Source organism: Muscardinus avellanarius (genome assembly GCF_963383645.1).
Source record: "Muscardinus avellanarius genome assembly, chromosome: 8".
NCBI classification, from domain to species: domain Eukaryota; kingdom Metazoa; phylum Chordata; class Mammalia; order Rodentia; family Gliridae; genus Muscardinus; species Muscardinus avellanarius.
The window spans coordinates 11,094,978-11,122,636 of NC_137794.1; the positions used below are offsets into that span (position 1 = coordinate 11,094,978).

The 27,659-nt window shown below is 47.1% G+C and overlaps 1 protein-coding gene across 1 annotated transcript; it reads right to left on the minus strand.

The window, feature by feature from the left end:
• Nucleotides 1-420: 420 nt before the first annotated feature.
• Nucleotides 421-27,659, minus strand: ELOVL5 (ELOVL fatty acid elongase 5; the record flags this gene model as incomplete). Its single annotated transcript, XM_080699800.1, has 7 exons — nucleotides 421-564; nucleotides 2,000-2,134; nucleotides 5,376-5,500; nucleotides 8,107-8,278; nucleotides 9,687-9,764; nucleotides 23,290-23,477; nucleotides 27,602-27,659. 7 exons carry the CDS (start codon nucleotides 27,657-27,659, stop codon nucleotides 421-423), a joined length of 900 nt encoding a protein of 299 aa, XP_080555926.1.

Sequence of the window (27,659 nt, forward strand, 5' to 3'; positions counted from 1 at the left end):
TTTTAAGGCATGTGTGTTCCTCTACCATAACAACATTGTACAAATTTACATTTATAGTCACATGCATGATCTACAGTTAAAAAAAAAAAGTTTGGATTACAGTGTTTTTAAATTGTGAGTCACAATTCAGCACCTATCATGTTATAACTAATAAGGCAACAGCAGTGTTGTATACTACAATAACACTCCCTTTCCACAGGCTAGCGCGGGGGTCAGTGAGAGCCCAGAAATGTGAGAATCTTATGCCTACTTGTATAATCTGTATACGGAGTCTAGGGGTTTGGGACTGATGAAGGCGGTCCTACAGGAATCACACTATTGTAGGCCGGACTAGTTACAGCAGCTGTTAACGAGCGTGGGCACAGCTCATCTTGTGCTTGCAGTCACACGACGTGGTCTGGAGGTGTCCGCTCGGCCGCTTCAATCCTTCCGCTGCTTCCTCGGCTTCACGTTGTTTTCCAGGGAGGAAAAGCTGTTGGTGTGGCCGTTGGCGGCCGTCACAGACCCGTTCTGGTGGTCCTTCAGGTGCTCTTTCCTCCGGGAGGCCCCCTTCTTGTTGTAAGTCTGGAACACACAGGGCAAGTGAGTAGGGTGCGAACATGGGGTGGCTTTCTGTGCTGGCATCTCTACCGGAAATTGCACCCCAGTGCGAGGCCGAGTGTTACCCTCATGACTGGATCTTATCAAGAAGTAACTGCTCTGAGGGTTAAGTAGCCCTGGAAATGGCTTCCCCATGGCTTAAATCACTCTTCCATTCTGCTGGGGTTTAGCCTGAGGTTAAGTTCCCTGAATCACAGGCTGCCACGAAGTACCACGTAAACCACACCCTGAAAACTCACCCACGTTCCTCTCTGCTTCGCCTCTTTAGTGTCTGAAGGGCAGAAGACAGAGGGTACATGAGCTTTCTCCATCGGGCGGCTGCTCTACTGATACCCCTGCTGGTCTCCACTCTCCTCACCGCCTGGGCGACTGCTTCAGCCCTTGGCCACACGCTGAGCAGAGGGAGAGCTCCTCTCCTTCCGCCTCCCTCGTACCCGGGGTGCGTTCCGTAATGTGGTCCTACACTATCAAGCCCAGCAGCATGTGAACCACACACAGGGTGGGGACAGAGGAGAGGCGGCTGTTCCTCACCACTGGGCTTCCCGCCCCAGGCCCCGGCCTCTGCTCCCGCTTCTGCCTCCCATGCCACGCTTCCCCAGACTGGCACGCAGCACGGTGACCAGGTCCTGACCACAGAGCAGCGCGCTCGCCATCCAGGGTGATGGGAGGATCCGCAGTGGCTGCCAAGCGGCGGCTCTGCCGGGATCATCTGCCCTAAATGACCCTTCTCTGAGCCAAAACCTTTTCACATCATGTGCCCAGAAATGAATTAAGCTCCCAAACTCGAGCAGTTGATGTATAATAAAACTGAAACAAAAGGGCGGGTTTCTATCTTTCTCTGAGGACTATAATGGAAACCCTTCTGAAATGTCATTCATAGCATCTAGGGTAACAGGGCTAAGACTATTTTTTTTTTTTCAGGAACTGAAGATCGAACCTAGGAGCATTCTACATCCGAGCCATGCTCCCAGACCTATTTTTTATACTTTATTTTGAAACAAGGTCTCACTGAGTTGTGGAGGGCTATACTAAGTAGCCACGGCCGGCTGAGAACCTGAGATCCTCCTGTCTCGGCCTCTCAAGCACTGGGTTTATAAGTGTGCACTACAACGCTGGGCAGGGCTAAGACTTCTGGTTGAAAAATCACCTCTCCTGTCTGCCACAGGGCAGAGGGTACAGATATGGCATCCTGCCACAGTTCTACATTTCCCAGAGGAATCAAAAGACACCCTTGCCCAGAATCTAGAACCGCTTCTATCTGCTCCCCTACCCCCCAAAGTTTCCATGCTAGCGCAGCGCTGCCCGCCCCGCAGGGCCCTGTGTGACTCCAGAGATGGAAGGAGGTGCCCTGTGGTGGACAGGCCCCAAATACCAAGCGCCAGCAAATGGTGAGACTCACCTGAATGTAGAAGTTTGTAAAGAGAGTAATCAGGGAAATCATGTATCCGATCTGGAAATATAGCCAACCGAGAGGGAAGGAACAGGGCCAGAGGACCCCGCACGTGGTCTGGATGATTGTCAGCACGAACTGGACCTGGGGAAGGGAGGGGACAGGGCTGAGCGCGGCTGAGCGCAGGTCAGGCCCCACGCGGGCGCTGCCCCCAGCGCCCGAACCAACATGTGACTCACCGGAAGTGAATGGACATTCCTCCGGTGCAGCAGGCACTCCGTCCACACGCGGCCTGCGCTACACTTCGCCAGAGCTTGGCGTTGTGCTTCCTCTCCTCCCCAAGCTACTAAACATCCCACACTCAAGGGCGCAGTGTGGACATCGACGCCAAGTGGGTTTTTCCCCCTTAATTATTTTTCCAGTAAAACTATTTTATAAAAAACCAAAGTTTTTTTTTTTCATTTTAAAAAAGTGCTTGAACAAATGGGAATGATTTTCACATGTTGTTGCTTAATTAAGTACCTATCTCAGATACACTAAAGGCACTTAAGGTTTACCACCATATTTTGCTGCTTTTTTTTTTTTTTTTTTTTTTTTTTTTTTGTAGTCCTGGGGATTGAAACCTTGCCTTCCTCAGGAAACCTGGCCAGCAAGGGTTCTCTGGCTTCCTGAAAGCATCTTCTCTTCAGCTTTTGTCTCAACTCTAAGGATATTTTCAAACTTCTGTCCTTGGGATGAGCAGGCTAGACCGAGACTTGCTAAGTACAAATCCAACACCACTAAGTGTCAAAACTTCCCTGAGAATTTGGCAAAACATAGCCGGGCCTGATCGTGCACGCCTGTAATCCCAGTACTTGGGAGGCTGAGACAGGAGGATCACAGGTTCAGGGTCAGCCTCAGCAACTTACTGAGGCCCTCTGCAACTTAGTGAGACCCTGTTTCTAAAAATGAAAGAATAAAATAGGGCTAGAGGTTGTAGCATGGAGGTAGAATGTTCCCCTTAATTTTTAAGAGAGGCCGGCAGGGGAGGGGTATGAATTTAAAGGGAACTGGCAACATCACTGACTGTAGGACGCCTGGACATTCCTCCGGCTCCTTCCTTATCCATGTACCCTTGGTTTGGTGAAGGCTAATGAGTAGGTTTAAACTCTTCTTAGCCAATAATGCGAGGCCCTCAGATGACTTTTTATTTTTTATTTTTTGCAGTACTGGGGATGAAACCCTGAGTCATTCTACCTCTGAGCTACACCCCTAGCCCTAGTTTTTATTCTTTTATTTTGAAACAGTCTCACTGAGTTGTAAATGGCCTCATTAATTAGCTGAGGCTGGCCGCGATCCACGATACTGCTGTCTCAGCCTCCCAAATGCCAGGACTACGAGTGTGCGCCACCACGCCCAGCTCTGCAGATGTTTTTGATGAGTGAACTTTGAAAAACATGCAGAACTGCTAGGTGACATAGTAAAAAGGTGGTTAAAGGTACATCTTAAGTCAGGCGTGGTGGCGCACACTTATAGTCCCAGCATTCGGGAGGCTGAGACAGGAGGATCGCGGTTCGCAGACAGCCTCAGCTACTGAATGAGGCCCTTTGCAACTCAGTGAGACCCTGTTTCAAAATAAAGAATAAAAAATAGGGCTGGGGGTTTAGCTTGGAGGTGGAATGAAGAATGCCCCTGGGTTTCATCCCCAGTACCACAAACATACAAAAAAATAAAAATAAAAATAAAGGTACATCTTCAGGAAGAACAACAGAGAATGAAGTTTTGCCCACTAAATTTCTGGCAGTTTCCAATGTAAAGAGTGTTTTCTTTTCCTTTTTCTTTTCTTTTCTTTTGCAGTAGCCAGGGGCATTCTACTAATGAACTACATCTCTAACCCTTTCCATCTTGACACAGGATCTCTCTAAGTAGTAAGTAAGTACTGCCCAAGGAAGTAGTCCTCACACTTGTGACCCTCCGGCCTCGGCTTCCCAAGTAGCTGGGATCACGGGTGTGCACTGTGGCGCCCGGCTTCTCTGCCTCTCTTCTCGAAGGTCAGAGCTCTAGTGGAGGAGTTAACTAGGAGTGGTGCTTAATAGAGATCCAGACAGATGGGCAGAGCTTGATGGGAGTCCTCTCCCCAGTCTGTGCTGAAGTTCAGCTTCTGCTCAGCTCGGCCTGTGCGGCCTAAATCGATCTCTGCGCACTTCTCAAGCATAACAAGGAGGCCAGAGAACAATCACCCTCCTCACAGGGAGGTGAGGAAAAATTAACAAGGGCCGCAGAGCAGCTGGCAGAGGTGTTAATGAAACGCCAAACACTCAAGTCGCTCTCATTTTCTCAGATCATTATTTTTAAATATTGAAAAACCGTAACTGACTTGGAGGGTTCTGAATTAGCTTGGTTGGTTTGGAAAAACGTGTTAAGAGGGTTAGACAGAGCCGAGGGCTTCATGTCTATACCCTCACCAGCTAGCTTTGCCTTACAGGCTTAGTGTCTTCATTTATAAAATGGGCCAATAATCTGAAATTGGACTTCTAGAACAATCCATGTGGCTGGAGGGCCTGGAAGTGTTTATCAGCAGTAGTAGTATTAATAGTTCATGAGAGAATCCATGAAGGGAGAAGAAGAGGGGTTTGTAAAAGACTGACAACTGAGGACAGTTTCAGAAGGACGGCGATTAATCACTCATGTGCAAACAGTCCTGGCCAGTGGGGGGGTGAGCTTGGAAAGGACTGTCAACAGGAGCCGCGCTCACCAACAGGTGCCCCCTGAGCAGGAGCCGAGGCTGGCTGGCAACTGTCTCAGCGAATATCCTCACTGCCTAATCATCGCTAGGCATCCTGTCTACGTTACCCCACAGCTCCATCCGAAGCTCCCAGGAACACGGAACAGTTTTCACCTTAGACTTTGGGATGTAATTAGAAAGCACGTATTCGTTCATATATATATGTATGCGTATGTGCTTTTCTTCTTCTTTTTTTTTTTTTTTTTGCAGGTCTGGATGGAACAAGAGGCATTTGACCTCCGAGGGAGTGAGACTCAGATTGTCATTCTATAATTCAACTGGCAACATGCTATGGGCAGTTTTCTTTTTGCAGTACTGGGATGGAACCCAGGGGCATTCTACCTCCAAACTACACCCCCAGTCCTATTTTATTTAGCCTCACTGAGTTGCAGAGGGCCTCACTAAGCAGCTGAGGCTGTCCTTGAACCGTGATCCTTGTCTCACCTCCCAAATGCTGGGATTACAAGCGAGCGCCACCACGCCCGGCTGATTTCAAGGAGTTTAACTGGCTCAGATGAAAAAGATGGGGAAGTGATATCTCCAGGTGCTATTAGACAACAACAAAGCCAGAAGAGCTGTGTCCAGCAGCTCCAAGTCCTGGACAGGGGCCGAGTTGCTCACCAGCTGTCCCTGCGTGATATACTTCTTCCACCAGAGGTACGGGCGCATGGAGGGCACCGAGGACAGGCCGTAGTAGGAGTACATGAGCACGTGGATGAAGCTGTTGAGTGTGGCACCAAAATAAGCTGCAGGAACAGAGGGGATTTGGAAGGAGGACGCATTAGTGTTTTATGCATAACAGGTGGAAAAAAAATCCAAGGTATTTTATGAACCAGAAAGGGGCTGCTTCTGAGCAGAGGCTAGCACTCACTCCAGCAGCAACAGTGTGTGCCTGCGGGATGGGAAGGCGTGTTCTGCCGGGCAGACAGCCATCAGGATGCTGTTCGCTGAGGGGTCAGCGGGAGCTTCCAGGGTGCCGCCCGGCACAGAAGCCACCTTTCCCAAGCCCGGCTTGGGCCCCTGGAGGCTGGGCCGCAGACCCTGCAGCCTTCCTCCACGCCACCTGCCTCGGCTGTGCCCCTGTGAGGCAGCTGGCAGTGCTCAAAGCAGACTGTCTCCACACATCTGCTGAGCTCTGGAGAGGCCCCTGCAGTCACCTTCTAATCATTCCCGAGGACTGCAGAGCTCAGGCCATGGCTTTTATGAATAACAGACCCCAGAGTCAGTTCCTTTAGATGAAAGTTCTATCTTCTGACGTGAGTTGATTTCCAGCAGGATCACTAGGTGTTTTAGACCCTCCCTCCCTACCCCCCCAGGCAGTGGACAATGAAACTAAGCCATGGGCTCTCTCTGCACCTGGAGAGTCACAAGGTGGTGTGAAGCTGCGAGTTTCTACTGCTGGCTGGGGCTAGGTGTCCTGCAAGAGCTTTGAAAATTAAAAATTTAGAGTTCCTCCCCAAACCCTGCAATTCTGGGGATCACACCCAAGGGTACTTTACTACTGAGCTACGTCCTTGGCCCTTTTGAGATAGGGTCTCACTAAGTTGCCGAGGCTGGCCACAAACTCATGATCCTCCTGTATCACCTCCTGAGTAGCTGCGATTCCCGGAGTGTGTCACCACATCCTGATACTGTCCTCTTTAAATGTAAAGATGGAGCTGGGCATAGTGGCCTATGTTTGTAATCCCAGTACTGGGAGGCTGAGATAGGATGATCGCAGGTTTGAAGCCAGCCTCAGCAACTTAGCAAGGCTTTCAGCAATCTAGTGGGACCCCATTTCCAAATAAAAAATAAAATTGGTCTGGGGGTTAGTTCTGCAAAAGAATGGCCCTGGGCTCAATCCCCAACACCCCCCAAACCCCCCCCACACACACCCTTTTTAAACTTTATAGCTCGTGAATCTTGATAGACGGAGCTAATCCCAGGGAAAGACATCTATGAATAGACCTAAATGTTCTCAGATTTTCCAGTATTGGGATGTTAAAAATTAAACTCCCAAGCTGAACCCAAAGGCAACCACTTAATCTCTGAAAATTGAGACTTTACCAGACCGAATGTGAGGTCAAATTTATATCAAATCTGAAGCATGCACATCAGTCACCTGGTGACCATGCTTCATTAGACTACCTGGAAACCTCCTAGTGCACTATCAGCTAAAGCTGGCTACATTTCACAACCAGCTTGCTTCCTGGCACGCCCTCCATGGTGCAACTGAATCTTCCCGGTGTGCCCATCAAGCAAACTGCTTTCCACACTGCAGAGAACAAGGGTTCTGAGAGAACCAGGAACAGCTGAGCTCTCAGATGGAGAACATGCTATTTCTTAACATGCCCCAGGCTTCAGCGTATCTCCCTCATCGCACCAAACTAGAAAAAGCTTTGTGCACTTGGGCCACACAAATTATCATTAAAACCCAACTTGAACACAAAGTTCAAATGCTTGACCTAGAAATCTACAAAAATGACTTCTTTCTTTTTTTGGTGGTGGTACCTGGGATTGAACTCAGGGACATTCTACCAGCCCTATTTGTTTACTTTATAAGTAAAAGACAAGCATAACAATATATAAAAAGAAACATCAAAGGGCTAAGAGAAATTGTTTTCAAGATACAGAACGGTGGGGTTCTTCCTTGTATGTTTTCCAAACTTGCTCTCTACTTCTTTCTAAAAGGAAAATGTTCCTCAAAGGATTTTCTTCCACCTCTTAGGAATCCAAGCATGGTTACAGTTCCTATCTACCAAGGAACACAGCCACGCGGCAGGAATTCAATAAATACATGAGTGAATCAATATTTGAGGAAATTGATGGCAGTTTCCTATAAAAAGCCTGCAGCCCTGTCTGCTGCAGATCGGCCTGTCCCGCTGCCCTGGTCTTCAAGGGCACGCCCAGTGGTTCTGCTTCTGTGTTCAGGAGCTGTTTGTTTGTTTTTGCAGTTTTGCAGTACTAGGGATGGAAGCCAGGGGCATTCTACCTCCAAGGCCCACCCCCAGCCCAATTTTTTATTCTTTATTTTTTCAAACAGGGTCTCACTGAGTTGCACGGGGTCTCACTAAGTAGCTGAGGCTGGCCACGAACCTGGATATTCCTGTCTCAGCCTCCCAAATGCTGGGATTACAAGCATGTGCCACCACGCCAGGCTCACTCCCAGCCCCGTTTTAATTTTTATTTTGAAACAGAGCCTCACTAAGTTGCCGAGGCTGACCTCGAACCTGTGGTCCTCCTGTTTTAGCCTCCCAAGTCCTAGGATTTCAGGCGTGCACCACCACGCTCAGCTCAGAGACGCCCTTTCTCTGAAAACCTTTGCCTCAGCCCAGCCTCTGTTCACACAGCTCACAGAGCCCCCAGTACTCACAGTGGCCACAGGGGACCCAATTCATCACGAACCACCAGATGTTGAACATGGTAGCGTGGTGGTAGACGTGCAGCACTGTGATCTGGTGGTTGTTTTTGCGCAGGATGAAGAAGAAGGTATCCATGAACTCGATGAGTTTGGAGAAGTAATACCACCAGAGGACACGGATAATCTGCGAGACCAGGGTGAGAGGGCTGGGTTAATCCTCCATGCCTCTCTGAGACATTGCCTGCCTCTGACAAATCTCACTGACATCCCCGAGTCCAGTGTCAACCGAAGGGCCCCACTGGCTCCTGACAGCCATCAGGAGTCTCTTGTGAGCTCTGGTCACTCGGGGAGGGACTTTAACCAAAGAACATGTTGGGATGGAACAGAGGAGTTTAAATAACAACAGGGACAGGCTTCCAGGGGCCTGGGCCCTCTCTAACACTCTAACAAGAACAGGAAGCTCAAGGTTCAAAACCTTGAAGAAGCTGTTCCTCCTGCATTAGTCTGCAGAGTTGTTAATAGAGAAAAATACGCTTTTGATTTCAGGGGCCGGCCTGGAGCAAGTGACAAAAGACAGAAGAGCCAGAACTTGCAGTGTCTGGTCCCTGCCCAATTAATGTCTAATAGGCCCTCAAAGGAAATGCCTGCTCAGGCTGCGCTTCAACTGGCAGCTTCTGCTTAAAAACAAGATATCAGGCTGGGGATGCAGCTCAGTAAGAGAGCACTTGGGCAGCATGTGAAAGGCCCTGAGTTCAGTCCCTGGCATGTGCACGCGCGCACACACACACACACCCCTCTCAGAGTGGAAGTCAGTCTATCTTTAACGTACTACTCAGAGGGCACTTAGAAGTTATTTTAAAAAAATTTAAATTTAAGCTGGGCATGGGGATAGCACACTTGTACTCCCAGCACTTGGGAGGCAGAGACAGGAGGAATACAGGTTCTGGGTCACCCTCAGCAATTCAGCGAGGCCCTTCACAACTTATGAGACACTGTTTCAAAATAAATCAAAATAAGACTGGGGTTGTAGCTCAGAGGTAAAATGCTCCTAGGTTCAATCTCCAGTAAATCACACACATACATTAAATTTAAAATTAAAAAAATTAATATCCTTAGGATCTCATTTATGCAAATATAAAACTTGATAAATGTACGCAATTTCTCCCTTGACAACTGATTTTTGGATTGAACCTAGTGGCATTCTATCTATCTCTGAGCTACACTCCCAGCCCTATTTTATTTTTATTTTGAAACAGGGTCTCGTTGGGTTGATGAGAGTCTCACTATTTGCAGAGCCTTGAACCTGCAATTCTCCTGTCTCAGCCTCCCAGGTACTGGGATTACAGGTGTGCGCCACCACATCCAGCTTTAACAGGAGCTACTTTTAACAGAGAAGGTAGCTTTAGTTTTTAGTTTAAAATATGAACATGAAAGTTCAAATTTTCATGGCTTGCGTACACATTATTTTTCATATTCTTTCAAAAATGTCAACTTAGGTGAAGAGGTTGTGGCTCATTTGTCTTCCAAACAATTTATTTTATTTTTTTAAATTTTTACCTAATAAACACTAGGTAGGGAAAGAGAGACGGTACCTTCATGTCGGATTCTCCTGCGCTGCGTGTGCCCTGACAAAAGAAGTTGTACTTGCCTTCCCACACTCCTGTCACCAGCTGAAACACAGGAAAGAGAAATGCTCACCCACAAGACCTGCACGACGGAAAGCTTTATCCAGTTAAACCCACGTGGGTTTCAGAGCCTGTGGAAGCTGACTTTGGGCTGTGTGAGGCAAGCTGTTCTAAGGAAAAAACACAACCATGGGGACAAGTTCAATCTCCAGCCTCGGCTTCCAGGGGGTGGAGAGTAGAGACCCTCCGTCTCCGATCTCTCCGCAAGTCCTCAGATCATCACTGCCTGGTCCCTGCCAGCAGCCCCAGCCACCTCCCTGAGCCAGGCCTCCTCCACCTTGAAGGCACAGCACCTGATAAACACACACCGCGGGGGTGGGAAAGAGGAATTTCTGACTCAATAGGTCTGGCATGGGTCCAAGAACTTATTCCGATCCCCAGTTCCCAGGTGGTCCTGAGGTTGCTGGTCTGGGGCCCACACTCTGAGGATCACCGCTGCAGGCTTTGGGGTAATTTAGTCCACTTTAGTCCATTCTCTGGACCCAGAAATGAGACGCCTGCAGACTGGAGTAATTGCACCCGGGCCTCGGAATTTGCCCGCGGCACTGCAAGCACAGGGTGCAAGCCGTGCCACGGCTCTGCAGTGATCCCAGCTCACAGACTGGACAGAAGTTTATTCTCACCACCCTCGCTTCCATGTTCTCCATCTACTGTGCTCCAGACCGACACCTAGGAGACGCTGCTCTTTGACTATGTAACTACTGCTCACTGCTTCTCTTCAGCTTCCTCCTGAAGTCCAGAGCAATCGAGACATCCTGGTGACCACCTGGAGCCAGTGAGGGAAAGCCTGAGGCAGCCTGCTTCTCATCCCAGTACCCAGCAGAGGAACTGGCCACTGGTCAGCAAAGTGGGCTTCCCTGTGCAGCGGCAGCAGCAGGCGCACCACCACCACCACCACCCAGGAACTTGTAAGACACATTTTTGAGTCTACCTCTGCACCTTTGGAATCTAAAACGTTAGAGGAGGCCCATCATCCTCCTGTCTCTGCCTCCCAGTTACTGGGATTATAGGCATTCATCACTGTGCCCACTTTAACAAGTAATTTTGAGGCAGGTAAGGTTTGAAAACCACCAGCTTAAAGATGTGGTGCTCATTCCAGCTGCACAGCAGGATAATACAGAGAGCTTAGGAACATGACCACGGCCGGCCCTCAGCCCAGAACAGAAAGCCAGAATGGCGAGAACCAGGAGCCTGTGGTGTCGTGCCACTGAACAAGTAAAAAATGGTTTACTTGTTGGAGAATAGAGAACCCAAGAGAGGCCAGCTACATCCCCCACTGCCCTTGAGCAGAGGTTTAGCGCCGTGAGAAACGCAGATGCCTTTCAGGCAACAGCAGGTTCAGACAAGGGCTGAAGACAATACTGTTACACTTCCGTCTAGCCTGACCCCAGAAATCCATGCCAGCCATGGGCGTAGCTACCGCACTCACTGAACACGTAGCACGGTATCTGATTTTTCTTCTGAATTCCTTTTTTGCTGTTTTCCTTCTGCTTTGTCATTTCTTTTATTTATTTATTTTTGTGTGTGTGGTACTGGGGATGGAACCCAGAGGCTTCCTACCTCCGGGCTATACTCCAGACCTATTTTCTATTTTATTTGGAAACAGGGTCTCACTAAGTTGCTGAGAGCCTCACTAAGTAGCTGAGGCTGGCTTTGAACCTGTGCAGTCCTCCTGTCTCAGCCTCCCAAGCGCGGGGATTACAAGCGTGCGCCACCACGCCCGGCTCTGCTTTGTCATTTCTACACATAAAAGAGGCATTAAGATTTAACACAGGCCCAGCGTGGTGGCGCACACCTGTACTCCCAGTACTTGGGAAGTTGAGACAAAACGATTTTCAGATCTGAGGTCAGCCTCAGCAACTTAGTGAGATGCTACCTTTTATTTTGTTTCAAAATAAAAGTTAAAAGGGCTGGGGTGGGGGTATCTCAGAGGTAGAAGGCCCCTGGGTTCAATCCCCAATAGAGTAACAACAAAAAACGAGTTAACATAGTTCTCATGGCCAAAGCACAGCATAGCACAGGGATTTAGAGCACTGGGAGATGGAGGGGGTTAGCAGCGTGTGTGTGTGTGTGTGTGTGTGTGTGTGTGTGTGTGTGTGTGTGTGTTACTGGGAATTGAACCCAGGTGTGTTCTACACCCCCAGCCCTATTTTTATTCTTTATTTTGAAACAGGGTCTCGCTAAGTTGCGAAGGGCCTCACCATGTAGCCGAGGATGGATGAGAACCTGCAACCCTCCTGTCTCAGCCTCCCAGGTACTAGGATCTCAAGCGTGTGCCACCACGCCTTGCTCCTTAGCAGCATTTTTTAATGAAAAGCTCTGTGGTTTAGGAGGAAGGCCTGAGTGGGAGATCTAGCACCTGAGGCGAGCTGACTGATTCCCGTGGCCTTTGCTGTTTTCCCTGTCGGAGATGAGGTCGGAGTAAATGATGTCTACTGATGCTCTGTTCGGATTTACAATGATTTCTATGACAGGACTTTAAGTACAAACGGCAAGCTCTTCCGTGCTGTCTGAAGGCACAGCACCACACAGTTACTCGCTGGAGGATGGAATGTATTTTCCTTTTGGCCTTATACCCCTCTCTAAGTCCTGGCCAGTAAAGTAGGCCACTGCTGGCCTTTCACAAGTCCTAAGGGTCAAGACATGAAGCCTGCGTCTGAAGTGGATGGAGGGGAGGGGGCGCGGCATCCTCAGGAGACCGGCGGGCACTCCCTTCCTTCCCTGTCCGTCTGTCCACCCCACAGGGAGCTGATGAACTGCTCTCCATGGCCGGAGCACAGAACAGGAAGCAACACTTGAATTGTGACCAATTCAACTGTTGAAACAAACAATTCTCAATCTTGTGAGAAATATTCACGGGATAACATCAGTTTTCATGAAGCTACATTTGTATAATTAATAGTTACTGGCATTTGATTGACTTCATCAGATAAATCTCTTAAAATTTCACCATCTTAGCCGAGCGTGGTGGTGCACGTTTGTAATCCCTGCATTTGGAAGGCTGAGACAGGAAGATCGCGGTTCGTGAACAACCTCAGCTAATACTTAGTGAGGCCCTTTGCAATTCAGTGAGACCATTTCAAAATAAAGACTAAAAACAGGGCTGGGGGTGTAGCTTGGAGGGAGAATGTCCCTGGGTTCCATCCCCAGTACCGCAAAAAATAAAATAAATAAAATTACCATCTTAAAAATATTCCACTCCAGGACCTCCCGTGACTGCTTAACCAGCTTCTCTTTTAGTCTGTGATGTGTGCTAGGCTCCTCCTCCACCTGCACAGGCCCTGCAGAGCTCTGCCATGCTGCTCGGCACGGGCCCTCCGGTGTGGCTGCCCCGGTCACCTCCACAGGGCTGCAGCCTCTCAAGCCTTTGGTGCTACATTTACAACCCTCCAGGGGCTCGTCACTGCCTCAGAACAAAACCCCAAATCCTACACTGTGTTCAGGTCGTCATGATCTTCTACAACCCACCCCGAGCTCACCTCTCACACCCCCTTGCCCACACACAAACCACACCTCTTCCCTTTCTCCACACACCTTTCTTTCACCGGCCTGTGGTAAAAGGAATAGCACGTAGGCTGGGAATCTGCCATTAACTCCTAGCCTCCCGCACAGAGCTAGGGCACCTTGGCATTTCAGTCTCTTTAAGACTCAGGTCCTTCACTCCTCAGACCAGCTCAGAAGGCTTCTGTGACAAGGCTTAGAGATTAAATATGCCATAGTGGTCTTACCCTCCAGGACACAGGAGCTAAGTATAATACATGTTGGCAATGACCCGTATGTTATCTTTTCAACTGGAATGCTCTCTGCACCCATCTCTAATTCTTAAAATCCCATCGACCTTCAAGGTTGGGGTGAAATTCTATTTTCTTCAGGACTCCTCCCTTGAGCACTCACCGTGGCTGCGTCTCTCCCTGCAGGCTCGCGCTGCCCGGGCCTGTAGCCACTTGTCAGGTGCTTCCTTAGGCCAGTGGAGTCTATCAGGCTCCTCTGTGATCGTCAAGGCGGTGGCTTTGACTCTCACATCAGTAGGGTCAGCACAGGCAGCACCAGGAGGTGCTGAACAAATATTTGTGAAACTAACGAGAAACTTGAAGGTGCAGCGTTTCTTACCGCGTCTATGCCTAAGGTTTTATTTGCGGCAAGAAAAGGAAAAAAAAAGCTTTATTTCATTTTTACTTTGCAAATGGGGAAATTAAAATACTAGAAAGCATTTTAATAAGGCTTGATTTGAGGATAGGCATCCAAAGTCTGTTCATAAGAAGAAAACCATAAACTTCATACCAGGGATCCAGGAATTCTCAACTATCCCATTTCAGAGGAGATAGAATTTAATACATGTAGGCCAAGAACCTAAGTTAAATTTATTCATCAAAGACACCACCAAACCTTCATAAGATGGGCCAATATTAGAGGGTCCCACTCCCTTCATCTCATCAGAAAAATGCAATGTGGCCGTGGAGTGGACCCCAGAAGCCCAGGAAGCAAAGGTCCCTCCCCAGCCCAGGAAGGGCACCTCGAGAGACAGGCTGCCGTCGAAGCCACAGCCTTTTCCGCCAGAGCTCAGGCCTGGCTTGGCGCCACCAAGTCTCTGTGGCTAATCCCCCAAATCCATCAGGCTGCATGAAAGTGGACAGCACTGGGAGCGGGCCCAGGAGAGGCTGGACGAGGTGGGCACTGCAGAAAGGGCAGATGGCCACCTCGGGCTTCTGCAAATCAGCTCGGCAGGGGCCAGGGCTGCACGAGAACACAGACAAGCCACGCCGAACAGCGCGGCACTGTCTTCCATTCTTCATGCTAGCAACCACTCTAAGAACGAGGAGCGGAGCATTCATTACACAGCTTTTCCCAGGTAACCAAGATACACGCAGTACCGTTTCAAAACCATATGTGCTTTCTCCTTCCTTGGATGAAAGCAAACCTTAATTAGGCCAGGAACGTGGAAAGAGTTATAATTAAAACACAGCTAGAGGCTTTCTTCTCTCCTCAGGAGACAAATTCAATAACCAATGGCGGTTTTGTGCATCTTTTCATTGAAAGAAGAAAATCTAGGTGAATATCACAGCTGGGCCTGCATGACGCAACCTACAGAGTGAGTCACTTTTAATGGCGAGCACTGACTTTTTCCAGCTAGCAGCACGTTTAACCATAAATGAGCTATATCCTTTAGTGCGGTGCTTTCTGGAATGCTACCAATGCATCTCAGGAAACAAGGTCATTTGAAACACTTCCAGACCAAGTAGAAAAACATCATCCTGGTGGCCCTCATCAGCCCTTCGCCCCTACGTCCCAAGACATCAGAGAGCCAGCCCACCCCTTTCCAAAGGGGTCAGCTGATTTAGAGGCAAGAGCTGGATGAGCTGTGCGGACACTGACTCCCGAGCTGAGATGGCATGCACAACCGTGAAGACTTCTCCACACTCGGATTAACTCAGTCCTGGGACCCACGCACTTAGTTCTAAGTAACCCCACCAAGAAGGAGGAGGACTCACGCTTCTCACAGCAAGTGTCCCCGAGTGTGCAATTTTTAAATTTGGAACAAGCCCATGTTTTAAATGAGCAAAGAGAGAAGTGATCTGGGTGGCCCAGCCACACAGCTTCTCGGAGGTAGTACTCGGGCTGGCCCGTGGGAATCCTGACTCTCTGTCCCAGGGCCCCTCAGTCAGCAGCTCCAAGCTCATCATCTGACCTCCCTTGTCTCTTTCTGAGTCACTGAGAGTCAGACCAGGATACTCTATTCATGAATTCTGGGGGAAAGTAGACCTTGAGCTGTATCTTGATCTTCAGCAGATATCTGGTTTTTAATTAACCATCAACTACTCCAAAATTAAAAGCACCCATTTCCTCTGGGGTTTAGCTGGCCACTTCTGGCAGTGCCATTATGGAACGAAGTCAAGCCAGTGCACGTGGCTTTGAATTTCAAATCTCTCGTGTCCAGAACATAAGGAGCCCATTAAGTTAACTACACATCTATGCCCTCCAAAAGTGGTTCTTCCTTCTCCTTATGACCAGGAACACCCCTGGGGTATAGCTGAATGTAATCCTCTTGGTTAAGTCATAAGGACAGGTTCTGTTCACTCGAGAAGTCTTTAGCACAAAGCACAAAGAAACAGCCTGTGCTCAGGCCAACCTGAAACAGGTATGTCTACCACCTTCCAGGGCCCAGGCCCTGCCCTCTTATCCTTTTCTCACTCTTCAGGCTTCCTGGAACTTTCCCTCTGTGCAAAGGTTACAGTAAGAGGACAATGAACACTGACCTAGCCCAGTACTGGTGTAAAGAAGGCACTATATAAATCTGATACGATTCTAGCCCAATGCTTGCTATTTTGGCTTTTAATGCTTGTAGATCCACAGCAAGGGTGGAAGTGGTTGCCCCAACTGTAAGGAAGGCCCTGCCAAAGCACCCTCTGCATAACTGAAAGACAGGTCTCTGGCCTACATACCAGGCCTTGCTTTGCAGCGGAAGCCAAGTTCAGCTGAGGGTTTGTAGAATGCGCGCCTTCCCCCCAGCTGCAAAGCCCTCACCAAGGCTCCAGCATGGAGCTCTGCCTTTGGACCTCCCCAAAGCTTCCAGTACAGGACTGGCCTTCCCTGCTCTGTTCTGCCCCTGGGTATGGGTGAGGAGGGAAGGAGGTCTGGGTTGCACCCTTTCTCCCTGCTCCCCACTAGGAGGGATCTTCTCAGGGCAGTGTTAGATAAACTAAAGGGCAAGTGACCATTGCCTTCCACCCTGGAAGAAGTTCCTTCCTTTCTTTTTCCTTCTTTCTCTCTCTTTCTTTCTTTTTCTTTTTTTGCAGTACTGGGGATGGAATCCAGGGCATTCTACCTCCAAGTGACATCCCCAGCCCTATATTTTATTCTTTATTTTGAAACAGGGTCTGAGTTGCAAAGAGCCTCACTAAGTAGCTGAGGCTGACTTCAAACCTGTGTGATCCTCCTGTCTCAGCCTCCCAAATGTTGGAATTACTACTAGTGTGCACCACAAGGCGGCCTTCGAAGAAGAACCTTTCTGTGCAAGGAATTCCAGTTGTGAGGGAACTAAGGATGACACGTATTTTAGGCAACGTTCGGGCCCAAGTAAAGTCCTCATGAGATGTTTCAACTATGTTGTACCTCTGATAAATGGGAAAAGGAGAAGAACAAGTATTTTCATGGTATTTTGGCAAATGAAATCATTCTTTTATAAAATTCAATAATGAATTGCCCGGTTGTTCAAATGTTTATTCAAATCCTATTTTCCCCAATATAGGAAAACCTGACAGTTGATAATTCGATGCTTCCAACGCGCCTGCTCTGGGGATCCACCAGGGAGCCTCCCAAGCAGAGCACGGGGAGGGCGTGCCGGGTGTCTGGGGAGCTGCTTTAATAGCCCCACAATTACAGAGGTTAGAGAGCACACCATCAAATGCTCAGCTCCTCTCATCCTTCCCATAAAGAAACATCAGAAATCTTCAAAGGAAGACGCAAAGAAAAAGCAACACTGACTTCAGGTTCTGACAGTATGGTTAAGTGAACAAAAGCAGAACCCGCCCTCCACGATAAACACACTCCTTACGAAACACAGGCCAAGCACCGCGCTGGCTGCCGGGCAAATGCGACTCCTGAGAGAAGAGGAAGCCAGCTTACGTTCAAGTCCTTTCAAAATCTCTCTTTTACTTGGGGGAAGACACAGTTACCGTAGACAGCCCAGCAATATAACCTTTAACGCGGACTTTCAGAAGCATGACTTCACAGATGTGGCTGTAAGTGAACTTCTCCAAGAGTACTTTAAAAGCAACACTTGAGCCAATGGTTAACCTTGAGACCGCTGTCATCTATATCCTTATCACAGAGGGGAAAACCCCATGTGTTATGGAATGAAAGAAGGAGGAGGAGGAGTAAGACAAATGGTCATTTGCACAAAAGATGGATAAAACAGCAGGTTGACACAAGTGAAGAAAGTATGAGCGGGTTAGAAAAACACTCACACAAAACATACCTGGAGAGAAAAGGATGATTCACAATGAATAAAAGGGCATGGCAACAACTTAGAGATAGCCCTCAATGCCTGACAACAATGGTGTGGAAACGGGTAGATGAGGGCTGAGACCTCTAAGGTCCCCTACTGTTCAAGAGAACAGAATATTGATCCACCTTAGGCTTTATGAAGTCAAGGACGCATGTTAAAATTTTATGGGAAACCCCTAAAACTCAGAAGTGGAATGAATAACTTTCAAATCAACAAAATGAAAAAGTAATGTGAAAATTCAACAGAAAGCAGGAAAGAAAGAAAAAAGAGGAAGAAAACACATACACACTGGAAAAAGGTTACAGAAATCGCTCCAAAATAACAATTACCATGAAAAGACATTCGACTTAGTGGGTAAATTCCTATTGGTGTCTCTTTCCCAAAAGAAATGGTCACATCTGCACAAGTAGACATGTCCACAAACAACATTTGGTGCAGCACTGTTAGCAAGGAATAGCTGACATAAACAGCCTACCTTTCCACCCTAAGAAACATGGATAGAATGGTATGATCAAGTCTAAAACTAAAATAAACAGCTAAAATGAACAAATTGAGTCTGTAAGACAATATGAATTCATTTCCAAAGGTAATGTTGACTGATAAAAGGTATGTAAAAGAATATAAACAGTATATCACTCAGTAAAATTTTAAAAGGACCTAAAAGCATTTCATATACTGTCATGGACACATACATAGGTAGCAAAATTATTTTTAAAAATCTAGATCTTTTTTATACTAGGGACTTAGCCCAGGGAAGTTCTGTCTCTGATCTACATCCCCAGCCCTATTCTATTTTTGAAACAAGGTTTTGTTAAGTTGCTAATGCTGGCCTTGAAACTGTGATTCACAACAACACAGTTCTAACTACAAGGGAAGAAACACAGATACTCAAAAAGTAATCTTGTTTGTAACTTCTGATTTATCTTTGCTAAATAATATAAAAATGTGGTTTTGGCACATGCTTTTTTCCTACCCTCATACTCAGCATATGTTTGGTGGAGTAATCAGCCTTAATAACAATGTAAAGAGAAAGATGTGAAAGGAACCTTTTTTTCTTTTCTTTTTTCTACTATGAACCGAGAGGCATTCTACCTCTGAGCTGCAGCCTCAGCCCTATTTTTTATTCTTTATTTTGAATCAGGGTCTCACCAAGTTGTTGCTAAGGGTCTCACTAAGTAGCTGAGGCTGGCTGCGAACCTGTGATTCTCCTGTCTCAGCCTCCCAAGTACTGGGATAACAAGTATGAGCCACTATGCCCGGCTGGAAGGAACCTTTCCATTACAGGGTCTTGTAAACCAGTGATCAGTGAGTGGGTGGGAAGAGGGATGGGGATGTCAATGGATACACCAGGAAAGCTCTTCCATGGAAAGGGAATGTGCTATATTCCTCTGGAACAACAGGGAGGTCAACAGGCTGAGGAAAAGGAAATAAAATCCCTGTTCTACAGCTGAGTCCTCCCCTTTGGTGCTCAGGACTTCAGGGAGGCATTGGGTCCTGTACTGAACCCAGCTGAGGGGAGACTGCCAGACAGAGGATGTCTCTCATCTGACAGAAGGAAGAGAGAGTTTCTGAGGGGCAGCGGCTCAGAAGAATGAAAGAGCCTGGTGTTGGGGTTTGAGGAAGACCGAGCACAAGAAATGGGGTAAGAAAACCCAGAGTGCAACCTCCCGAGAGGAGTCCGCAGACCCCCAGACTCCCCCAGTGATGCAGCTGGGGGCGCTGCTCAACATGACCCCGCCGCAAGGACCCAAGAGCGGGGGAAGTGGGTTGAGAGGCCTATTTGGACTTCAGCCAACTGAATGGACAAGCCATTCAGTTAGAGCCTCCCTGCGTAGGGTCTACGGGGCAGATGCTCAGTGGAGATGAGCAGACGCAGAAGTGGTTCCATAGAGGCAAGGGTCCTCACCTTGGGTCTTGCGGATAAGAGGAAAGGCACATGGAGAGTTTGCCCAAACAGCCGGGCTTCCGTGGACGTGCAGTGCACTGAGACTCGGGGACAGAAGACCCACAGGACTGTCAAGTCTGTGGTAAGCACAGTTTTACAAGGCTGGGTACCTAATACAAGCCAAGTTTTCTTCTACTCCTGGGAGCTTGATTTCAGGATCGTGGCCACTGACTTTGATGTTAGACAAAACCTAAGTTAATATGCAAAAGCTAAAAAGAGGGCTGGGGTGCGGCTCTGTGCTCCCCTAGCAGGTGCCAAGCCCTGGGCTGAAGCGTTCACACACGAAACAAAAAGTAGGAGGATGGGCTGCCATAAAATCCTATACTTTCAAACTAAAGCAGTCTACTATAAAAATAGACTTCAAATCCGGCATCTTTTCCTGGAAATAAACATTCCTCCTTTCGTTTTTTTCCCCCCAAATGCATTAACTATTAACAAGTCAATATTCCTTCTACTTTAAACTCAATTTCATAGTTTCCAAACTGGGATTTAGTGATTTTCTTCCCTGGATTTTAAAGTTTTGATGACTCTTCTTTCTTGTCCTTCTTAACAACCTTTCTTCAAGACCTCTCCTGTCTTCTTTAAGTGACTGATATTTTCCTGGTATCAACCCAGAACTTGTCAAGGCAGCTGTGCATTTATACCAAAGAGTTACAAAACAAAATTACTAACTGAGCATGGTGGTGCATGCTTGTAATTCCAGCATTTGGGAGGCTGAGACTAGAGGATTGAGGTTCGCAGACAGCCTCAGCTACTTAGTGAGGCCCTTTGCAACTTAGTGAGACTGTTTCAAAATAAAGAATAAAAAATAGGGCAGGGGGTATAGTTCAGAGGTCGAAAGACCCTGGGTTCCACCCCCAGACCCGCCCCACCCCCAAAAAAGCAAACCAGAAAGAAAGAAAAAAATACCAATGACTATTTACTTTAAAAATTCTTTACAGCCAGGTGTGGTGGCACACCCTTGTAATCCCCAGGCTTGGGAGGCAGAGACAGGAGGATTGTGCTTCTTCAGAGCTAGCCTCACTGTCTTAAGAGACCCTGTTTCCAAATAAAAAATATAGAAAATAGGTCTGGGAGTATAGCCCAGAGGTAGAAGGGCTTTCAGGAACCCTAGTACCACCAAAAAAAAAAAAAAAAATCTTTACAGGCCCAAATAAGTAGATAAGCAGGAAGGTCAATAAAGACTAATATTCATGACCCTGCACAGGTGTGTGGCCACAGGCCAACAGCTCTGCTTCCTGGGACAGTTCTCAAATTGGGGGGAAGGGGGACGGGGCTCGACTGGCTTCCTGATCCGCCTCAGTCTGTCTGTTATATAAGTCAACGATGCCCTTTGGGTCTTAGCAGTCAATGGAGTGGGAATGCTAAGTGAAAAAAGGAAGACCTGTCACTAACGCTATTCAAAACCTGGCAAAGGCCACGCTACAGCGGCAGTTCTAACGGGTTTATGTAAGTATAAAAACCAAAGTGAGACAAAATTCAAAGGTAACAATCACCTAACTTGTAAACTAGGGCTTATTTTCAGTTCAGGATATCTGAGTGGGAGATCATATACATATATGCATACATAAATATAACCACAGATGTTTATACTTGGTACTAGGGATTGAACCCAGGGGCATTCTACCTCTGAGCTACATCTCTAGCCCTTTTTAAAATTTTTATTTTGAAACAGGGTATTGCTAAGTTGCTTAGGCTGGCCTTAAATCTGCAATTTCCTGTCTCAGCCCCCCAAGAACTGGGATTTTGGGTGTGTGCCACCATGCCCAACACTGGAATATATTTTTATATACTTGATTTAATAAAAGAAACATTGCCTTTTTATCGATTATCTCTTTATGTACTTTAAGAGTTAAAAGTGTGGATTTTTTCCTTTGTATATTTTTTACATCTCTATATTCAATGCTTAGACAGAGCTCCAAATCTTCCATGGTTCTCACCAAGATGCCAGAGGAAAAGCTGAACTGTAATAACAGGGTGTTTGGAACCCCCAATCCACTCAGGTTCAGCAACTTATCCAGCAATTCTCTTCTAAGGAAGTATATGTTTAAGAGAGGTCAAATTAGAAAGTCACAGCTATATCTTCAGGGCGTGAGAACTAGGTAAGGCAAACACTTTGAGTTCTCTCAGCTTTAATCACTAAGTATTTTTTCCTCTAGAACACTGTATGAGTTGATAATACACCCTCCACAGCACTCTTAAGAAGCAGCTGTCACCAGCCCATTGTGGGACAGTAAGAGTTCACTCTGAGGAACCTGAGGCTTGCTGGTTCTGCCTCTTGAGCACTGAGTGCTGCGCCCAGGGCTGGGGCCAGGCTCACTCCTGTGCACTCCCCCTGACTTCAGCCTGCCATCTCCATCCTGGACGCTAATTAAACCGCCTCCATTCTAGAATAGGACAGAAAAGTCAAAGAAGGAGTTGTAAGCATCTTGTAGTGTGTCAAGCATAAAAGCAATGCCGGGTCCATCTACCATTTTGTAATCACATGATGTAAAGAGTGGCTTATAAGCCATGTGGGAGAACAAGACCAGATTGCTCATAGCAGCAGCACCGCTGATGATCACACACCGCGCTTTCTACAGGCGGGCACACCTATTCACACTCCTGCACACCACCCCAGGCAGCCAGGGAGAAGTCACTGGGGCTGGAGGCTGAGGGGGTGCACCTTGAACCCCAAACACTAACTGGGAGATTCATATTGATTTCTCCTCCCCTCCATCTCCCCTAGTCCTCCTGACTATTCTTTGGAGAATTAGAGCTAAAATAAAAGGTCAGAAACCTAAATAAGAATGCTCGCGTGGATGTGTTTGTTTTACATAGGGTAATTCTCCACCAATAGGTTTGTGTTACAAGCCTGAAAATTGTCAAATCCCTACCTAAAATATGTACAGAAATTGTGCTAACCACTGGAGGGCAGCTTTCCCCCCTTTCAGCATCACAGGCCATATTCCTGGGAAGCCTGGAATGCCGATGTTTAAGCCACAACATCTGCCTTGGAGACCAGCAGAACTGGTGTTCAACATTCTAGTCATGCAAAAGAATCACTGGGCCTGCTCAGACCGCTGAATCCCTAAACGTGGGTCTTACCATCCATTCTTCTTTGCTTTTAAACAACCTGTGAGATTTGACAAGTTATCGGGTCATGATAGAAGCTGAACGTCACCCACTTCCTTCCTCCCTGACCCGAGAAAAAAGCATTTATTAAGTGCTTACTAACACAGTGCTCACGGATCTGTTGTTTCCATTTGGTTCATTTTTTACTCTGGTTTTTGCTCACTTGAGAGTGTTTTTGAAAAATTTTTTTTTAGTTCTGAGTGTCATATGACAAATAACAAAAGAATCAATAGCAAAGGTTTCCATTTTAGATTTTCTAGAAGACATTGTACAAGCGGCTCTGGCATTCTGAAAAATCAATTCTAAAACATACTAAAAATGTGCTATCAACTTGCTCTCCAGTTCTCTCCCACCTCACGCAGCCGTCTTTCCCCGTTCACTGAGTAAATTCAGGGTAGCGCCAGAGCGCGGTGAATTGAGAGGAAGCCTCTGTATCCCCGACCTACCTCTGAGAACATATAGAGAGACAGCAACGTGAGTCCAAGGTTGTACACCACTAAAATTTGCCGGCAAGAGAACGGCTGTTTGTTTTTCATGTATTTCGGTCCCAGCCATACAATTAGTAAATATATGACAGAGCAGACAAATGTAGGTAGATAATTGTCCAGAAGAAACCATCCTTTTACTCTAGTATCTGGAAAACAACAACAGGAAAAATAGTGATTAATAAGGTAGATATAAAAATAACCACCACTTTTAAAACATTACAAAAGTTTCTATAGGCACAATTTTATAAAAGTCACCGAAGCAGAGAGGGGAATGGTGGCACACATCTATAATCCCAGTACTTGGGAGGCTGAGACAGGAGAACCAGAGGTTGAAGGTCAGCCTCAGCAAGTACCGAGACTTTCATCAGCCTAGTGAGACCCTATTTCAAGATAAAAAATATTAAAAAAATAGGGGTGTAGCTCAGAAGTAGAATGCCCCTGGGTTCAGTTCCCAATACAATAAATAAATGAAGAAAGAAAGTTACTAATATGTGTGTATGTTTGTGATAGAGATTAAGGCCAGGGCCTTGCATATAGTATAGGTAAGCATTCTACCACTGAACTATATATAAATAATCCCAGTCCCAAAGTCACCTGATATTAATAATGTCCCCAATCCTAACAAAATGAAAAAGACATGAATTTTTAATACATACCAAACAAACAATACAAACCAAACATGTTCCTCGTTATACGTTCTGGTTAATAATGCCTATTATTCATGCCTTTTGCTAAGTCGGATAATAATAAAAATATGCCTTCCCAAAAAATCTACAAGAAGCCGGGTGTGGTGGTGCACGCTTATAATCCCAGAATTTGGGAGGCTAAGACAGGAGGATTGTGGCTCGAGGACAGCCTCAGATACTTAGTGAGGCCTTTTGCAACTCAGTGAGACCTGTTTCAAAATAAAGAATAAAAAATAGGGTTGGGGTGTAGCTCGAAGTAGAATGTCTCTGGGTTCCATCCCCAGTACCACAAAATAAATAAATAAATAAGATAAAAAATAAATTTTCTGGCAGTCTCAACTCCAAAGCCCTCCTTGTCAGCCAAGTGCCAGCAAGCATGTCTTGCATGGGCAGACTCAGAAAACACGCCATTTAGTTGGGTTAGGGACACTCTCTGGGCAGAAAGGGAGTGTTTGCTGTGAGTGGCAGTCAGCGGAGGGGATAATTCAAACAAAACAAAACATGCTGGTGAGGCAGCTGGGATGCAAAAGGCCCTATTGAGGTCCTTTAGGAAGGCTAGAGGAGAGGCTTGAGCGGGCCTGGTGCTGAAGGGACCACACATCCTCTACCTCTCCCAGGTAAGCGACAAGGAGGGAAGGAAGGAACCGGCCCAAGTGGCTGTGTAGCAAATGCCATCCCTCTCTGGATGACTGACAGTCGGATCCCTGTAGGATTCAACTTAATCTCTGGCTGAGCCCCAGAAAGCCACCTCTGCAACCCATTCCCCTCTGCATGTGGCTATGAGGGTCCCGCCAAGTCGGCAGCTTCTCGATCTCATCTGTGCACCAAGGCCCTGGACCTGAGCTTAGGGCTCCATGACTTGCCTCTTGCATCTTCAGACCGCTTCTCCCCTGGACACTGTGGCTGGACCACCCTGTTCCTCTCTCCCCTGCTCCTCTCTCCGTTTCCCCCTGGATCTCACAGGAGAGGTACATACTCAATAAAGCCTCTGAAGTAACTACCAGTCTTCCCTTCTCGCAACACCCAAAACTTCCCCAGTGTTTCTCTCATGCATAACTTGCTTTGGCTTCAGAGAGAGATGCCCCCTTCACGCCCTTTCCACTCATCATGGCTTCAGAGATGCCCCCTTCATGCCCTTTCCACTCATCATGCTAGGTGGGTGGAGGGTGTTACTGTCAGTTCTGCGGAACTGGTGCTTCGCAGAAGTCCTTCAGGGAAGTGGCTGAACCCAGAGACCTCAATAAAGGGATTCATAACACCATCTGTTCTCAGCTCTGGGCCTTAGCTGTCAATTTTGAGAAAACAAGTTCCCACTTACCAACTAACGTTAGATTGATCCACCCTTTGTGTGTACACATATATTATAAACACAATAAATGCACGCGTGCATACACACACACGCACACATACACACAGTTTTCTATGTCTTTTTACTTAAAAGTGCTTTTTTCCCCACTTTGTAACAGATCTTCATCTTCACATGCCAGCGTACCCACCCTCCTTCCACACTGCTTTGTGTTTCCAGGGCAAATGGCCCTAGCCCCGGCCCCAGCCCCAGCGTGGCCAGTGAATCCCTAGGAGCTAGCTAATCTGATGGTCGAGTGTCTTCTGTGCTGGCTGGTTCAGACATGGGCATGTGAAGCAACTGTGGCCACTGAGCTCTGAGGGATGGCAGCTGGTGAAGGGCTGCACGGAAGAGGTCCCTTGTTAATATCATGCACTAACCAAATTCCTTCTTCCTTCTGATATACTGCCTGGAGCGTGGCAGCCACCCTGCAGCCATGGAGAGTGGGGGACCCATTCTGAGAGCAGAGCTGCTTGGAGAATGAGGATGGCGGGGTAGAAAAACAGTAAGCACAGGGATCTTGGTGAACATGAGAACACCTTGAATAACTCAGAAGTCATCTCGCCTTATAATGTAAGCTAATCGTTGTTACTATTTCAACCAAGTAGAATTGGGTTTTCTGTCCCTTACAGCTTAAGCCAGGGCACCATCTTGGCATGAAGCCATATAGATGGGTCTAGTTTGTTCTTTTTAATCAGCTGTACTTTAATTTACTTAACCTTTCCCCTGATGATGGGCCTCTCTAGATGACATCCAGTCTTGACAAGCAAAACTGCAATGAACATCCTTGTATCTTTGCATAACTGATCAAGGTTCACTGCAGGATGAAGCTTAGTAGTTCTGCAGCGGGGTCACAGGGCAGGTGCACTTCAATTTCAATAGAAGGCACAGCAGCTCTGCAGAAAGGCTACCTCGTCTAGACTCTGCACACCATCACCATTACCAGAGGTGGTATCCAACATCCTTTAACCTTGTCATACCGACGGATGAAGTTCCCGTTGTTTTGTTTTAAAAATCATAAGCAAAGCTGAGAATATTTTCATCTGTTTAAAAGATATAGTTTTTTTTTTTTCTTTCTGTTATCACAGGGTCTTGCTAACTTGCCTAGGCTGGCCTTGAGCTCATGATCTTCCTGCCTTAGGCTCACAGATGTTTGGGATTACAGCCATATACCACCACACTGGCCTATTTGTGGTTTTTCTGTGAACTTAAAAAGTACCTTCTTTCTAGATAAGACATTTAAAAAAAAAACCCAGTACTGAAAAAAAAAATTATAAATGGGTCAGGCATGGAGGTACATACCTATAATCCCAGTAGTTGGGAGACAGGAAGATCTCAGGTTCCAGGTCAGCCTCAGCAACTTAGTGAAACCTTGTTTCAAAATAAGGGGAAAAAAGCTAGGGGTATAGCTTGGAGGTGGAATGCCCCTTGGTTCAAGCCCCAGTACCAAAACCAAACATCATATATGACATTAGAAAACAATATGGAGATATTTTACTTCCTAAAAAATAATAACAACTAAGAGAAATATAACAAATGCATTCAAATTCATGTACTTATCCACCAATAAGACACAGAGGGAAAGGATATTCAAAAGCCCTTGAGGGCTGGGAGTTAGCCCAGTGGGAGAGTATTTGCCTAGAATGCGCACGGCCCTGAGCTGGATCCTCAGCCGCCCAGAACGCTGTGTGCCTGTATTTATATTGGGCAGTGGCACATGCCTGGAATCCCAGCACTCAGGAGGCTGAGACAGGAAGATAACCTGAGCCCAGAAGTTCAAGGCTGGCCTGGGGAACAATGAGCCGCAGCCTCAAGGAAACAAAAATAAAACAGAAAACAATGGTCCTACCATTGTAAAAGAAGAGTATTTTTAAATCCTACTGTAGCCGTGCAACCTGGGGACCAGCTGCTTTGAGACTCACAAGAAGTGAGAAAAGCATATCCCAAAGACAGGGGTGAAAGCTGTGATATTCTCAGGCTACAAACACTGCAGCCTAGTCTGATCTCCAGCAGAGCCAGCAGAGAACCATCCACAGCAGCCGGGTCTCTGCCTCCAGGGCCAGGAGTTCCATCTACTTCCACAGCTGCCAGAGGACTTCCAGCAGGCATGTTACCCATGTCGAAGCTTTTGGTCTTATCCCAGGAAATGCTAGCATTTTCTAGAATCTGCTCCTGCAATATTTACAAGTGGCTATAATGAGCAAGGTGGGGGAAGTAAAAGAAACCAAAACCACCTTACCTCGGGGGCCCAGCCATGCCCTGAAATAGGTACTGAGGGATGCATCAAAATGTTCCAT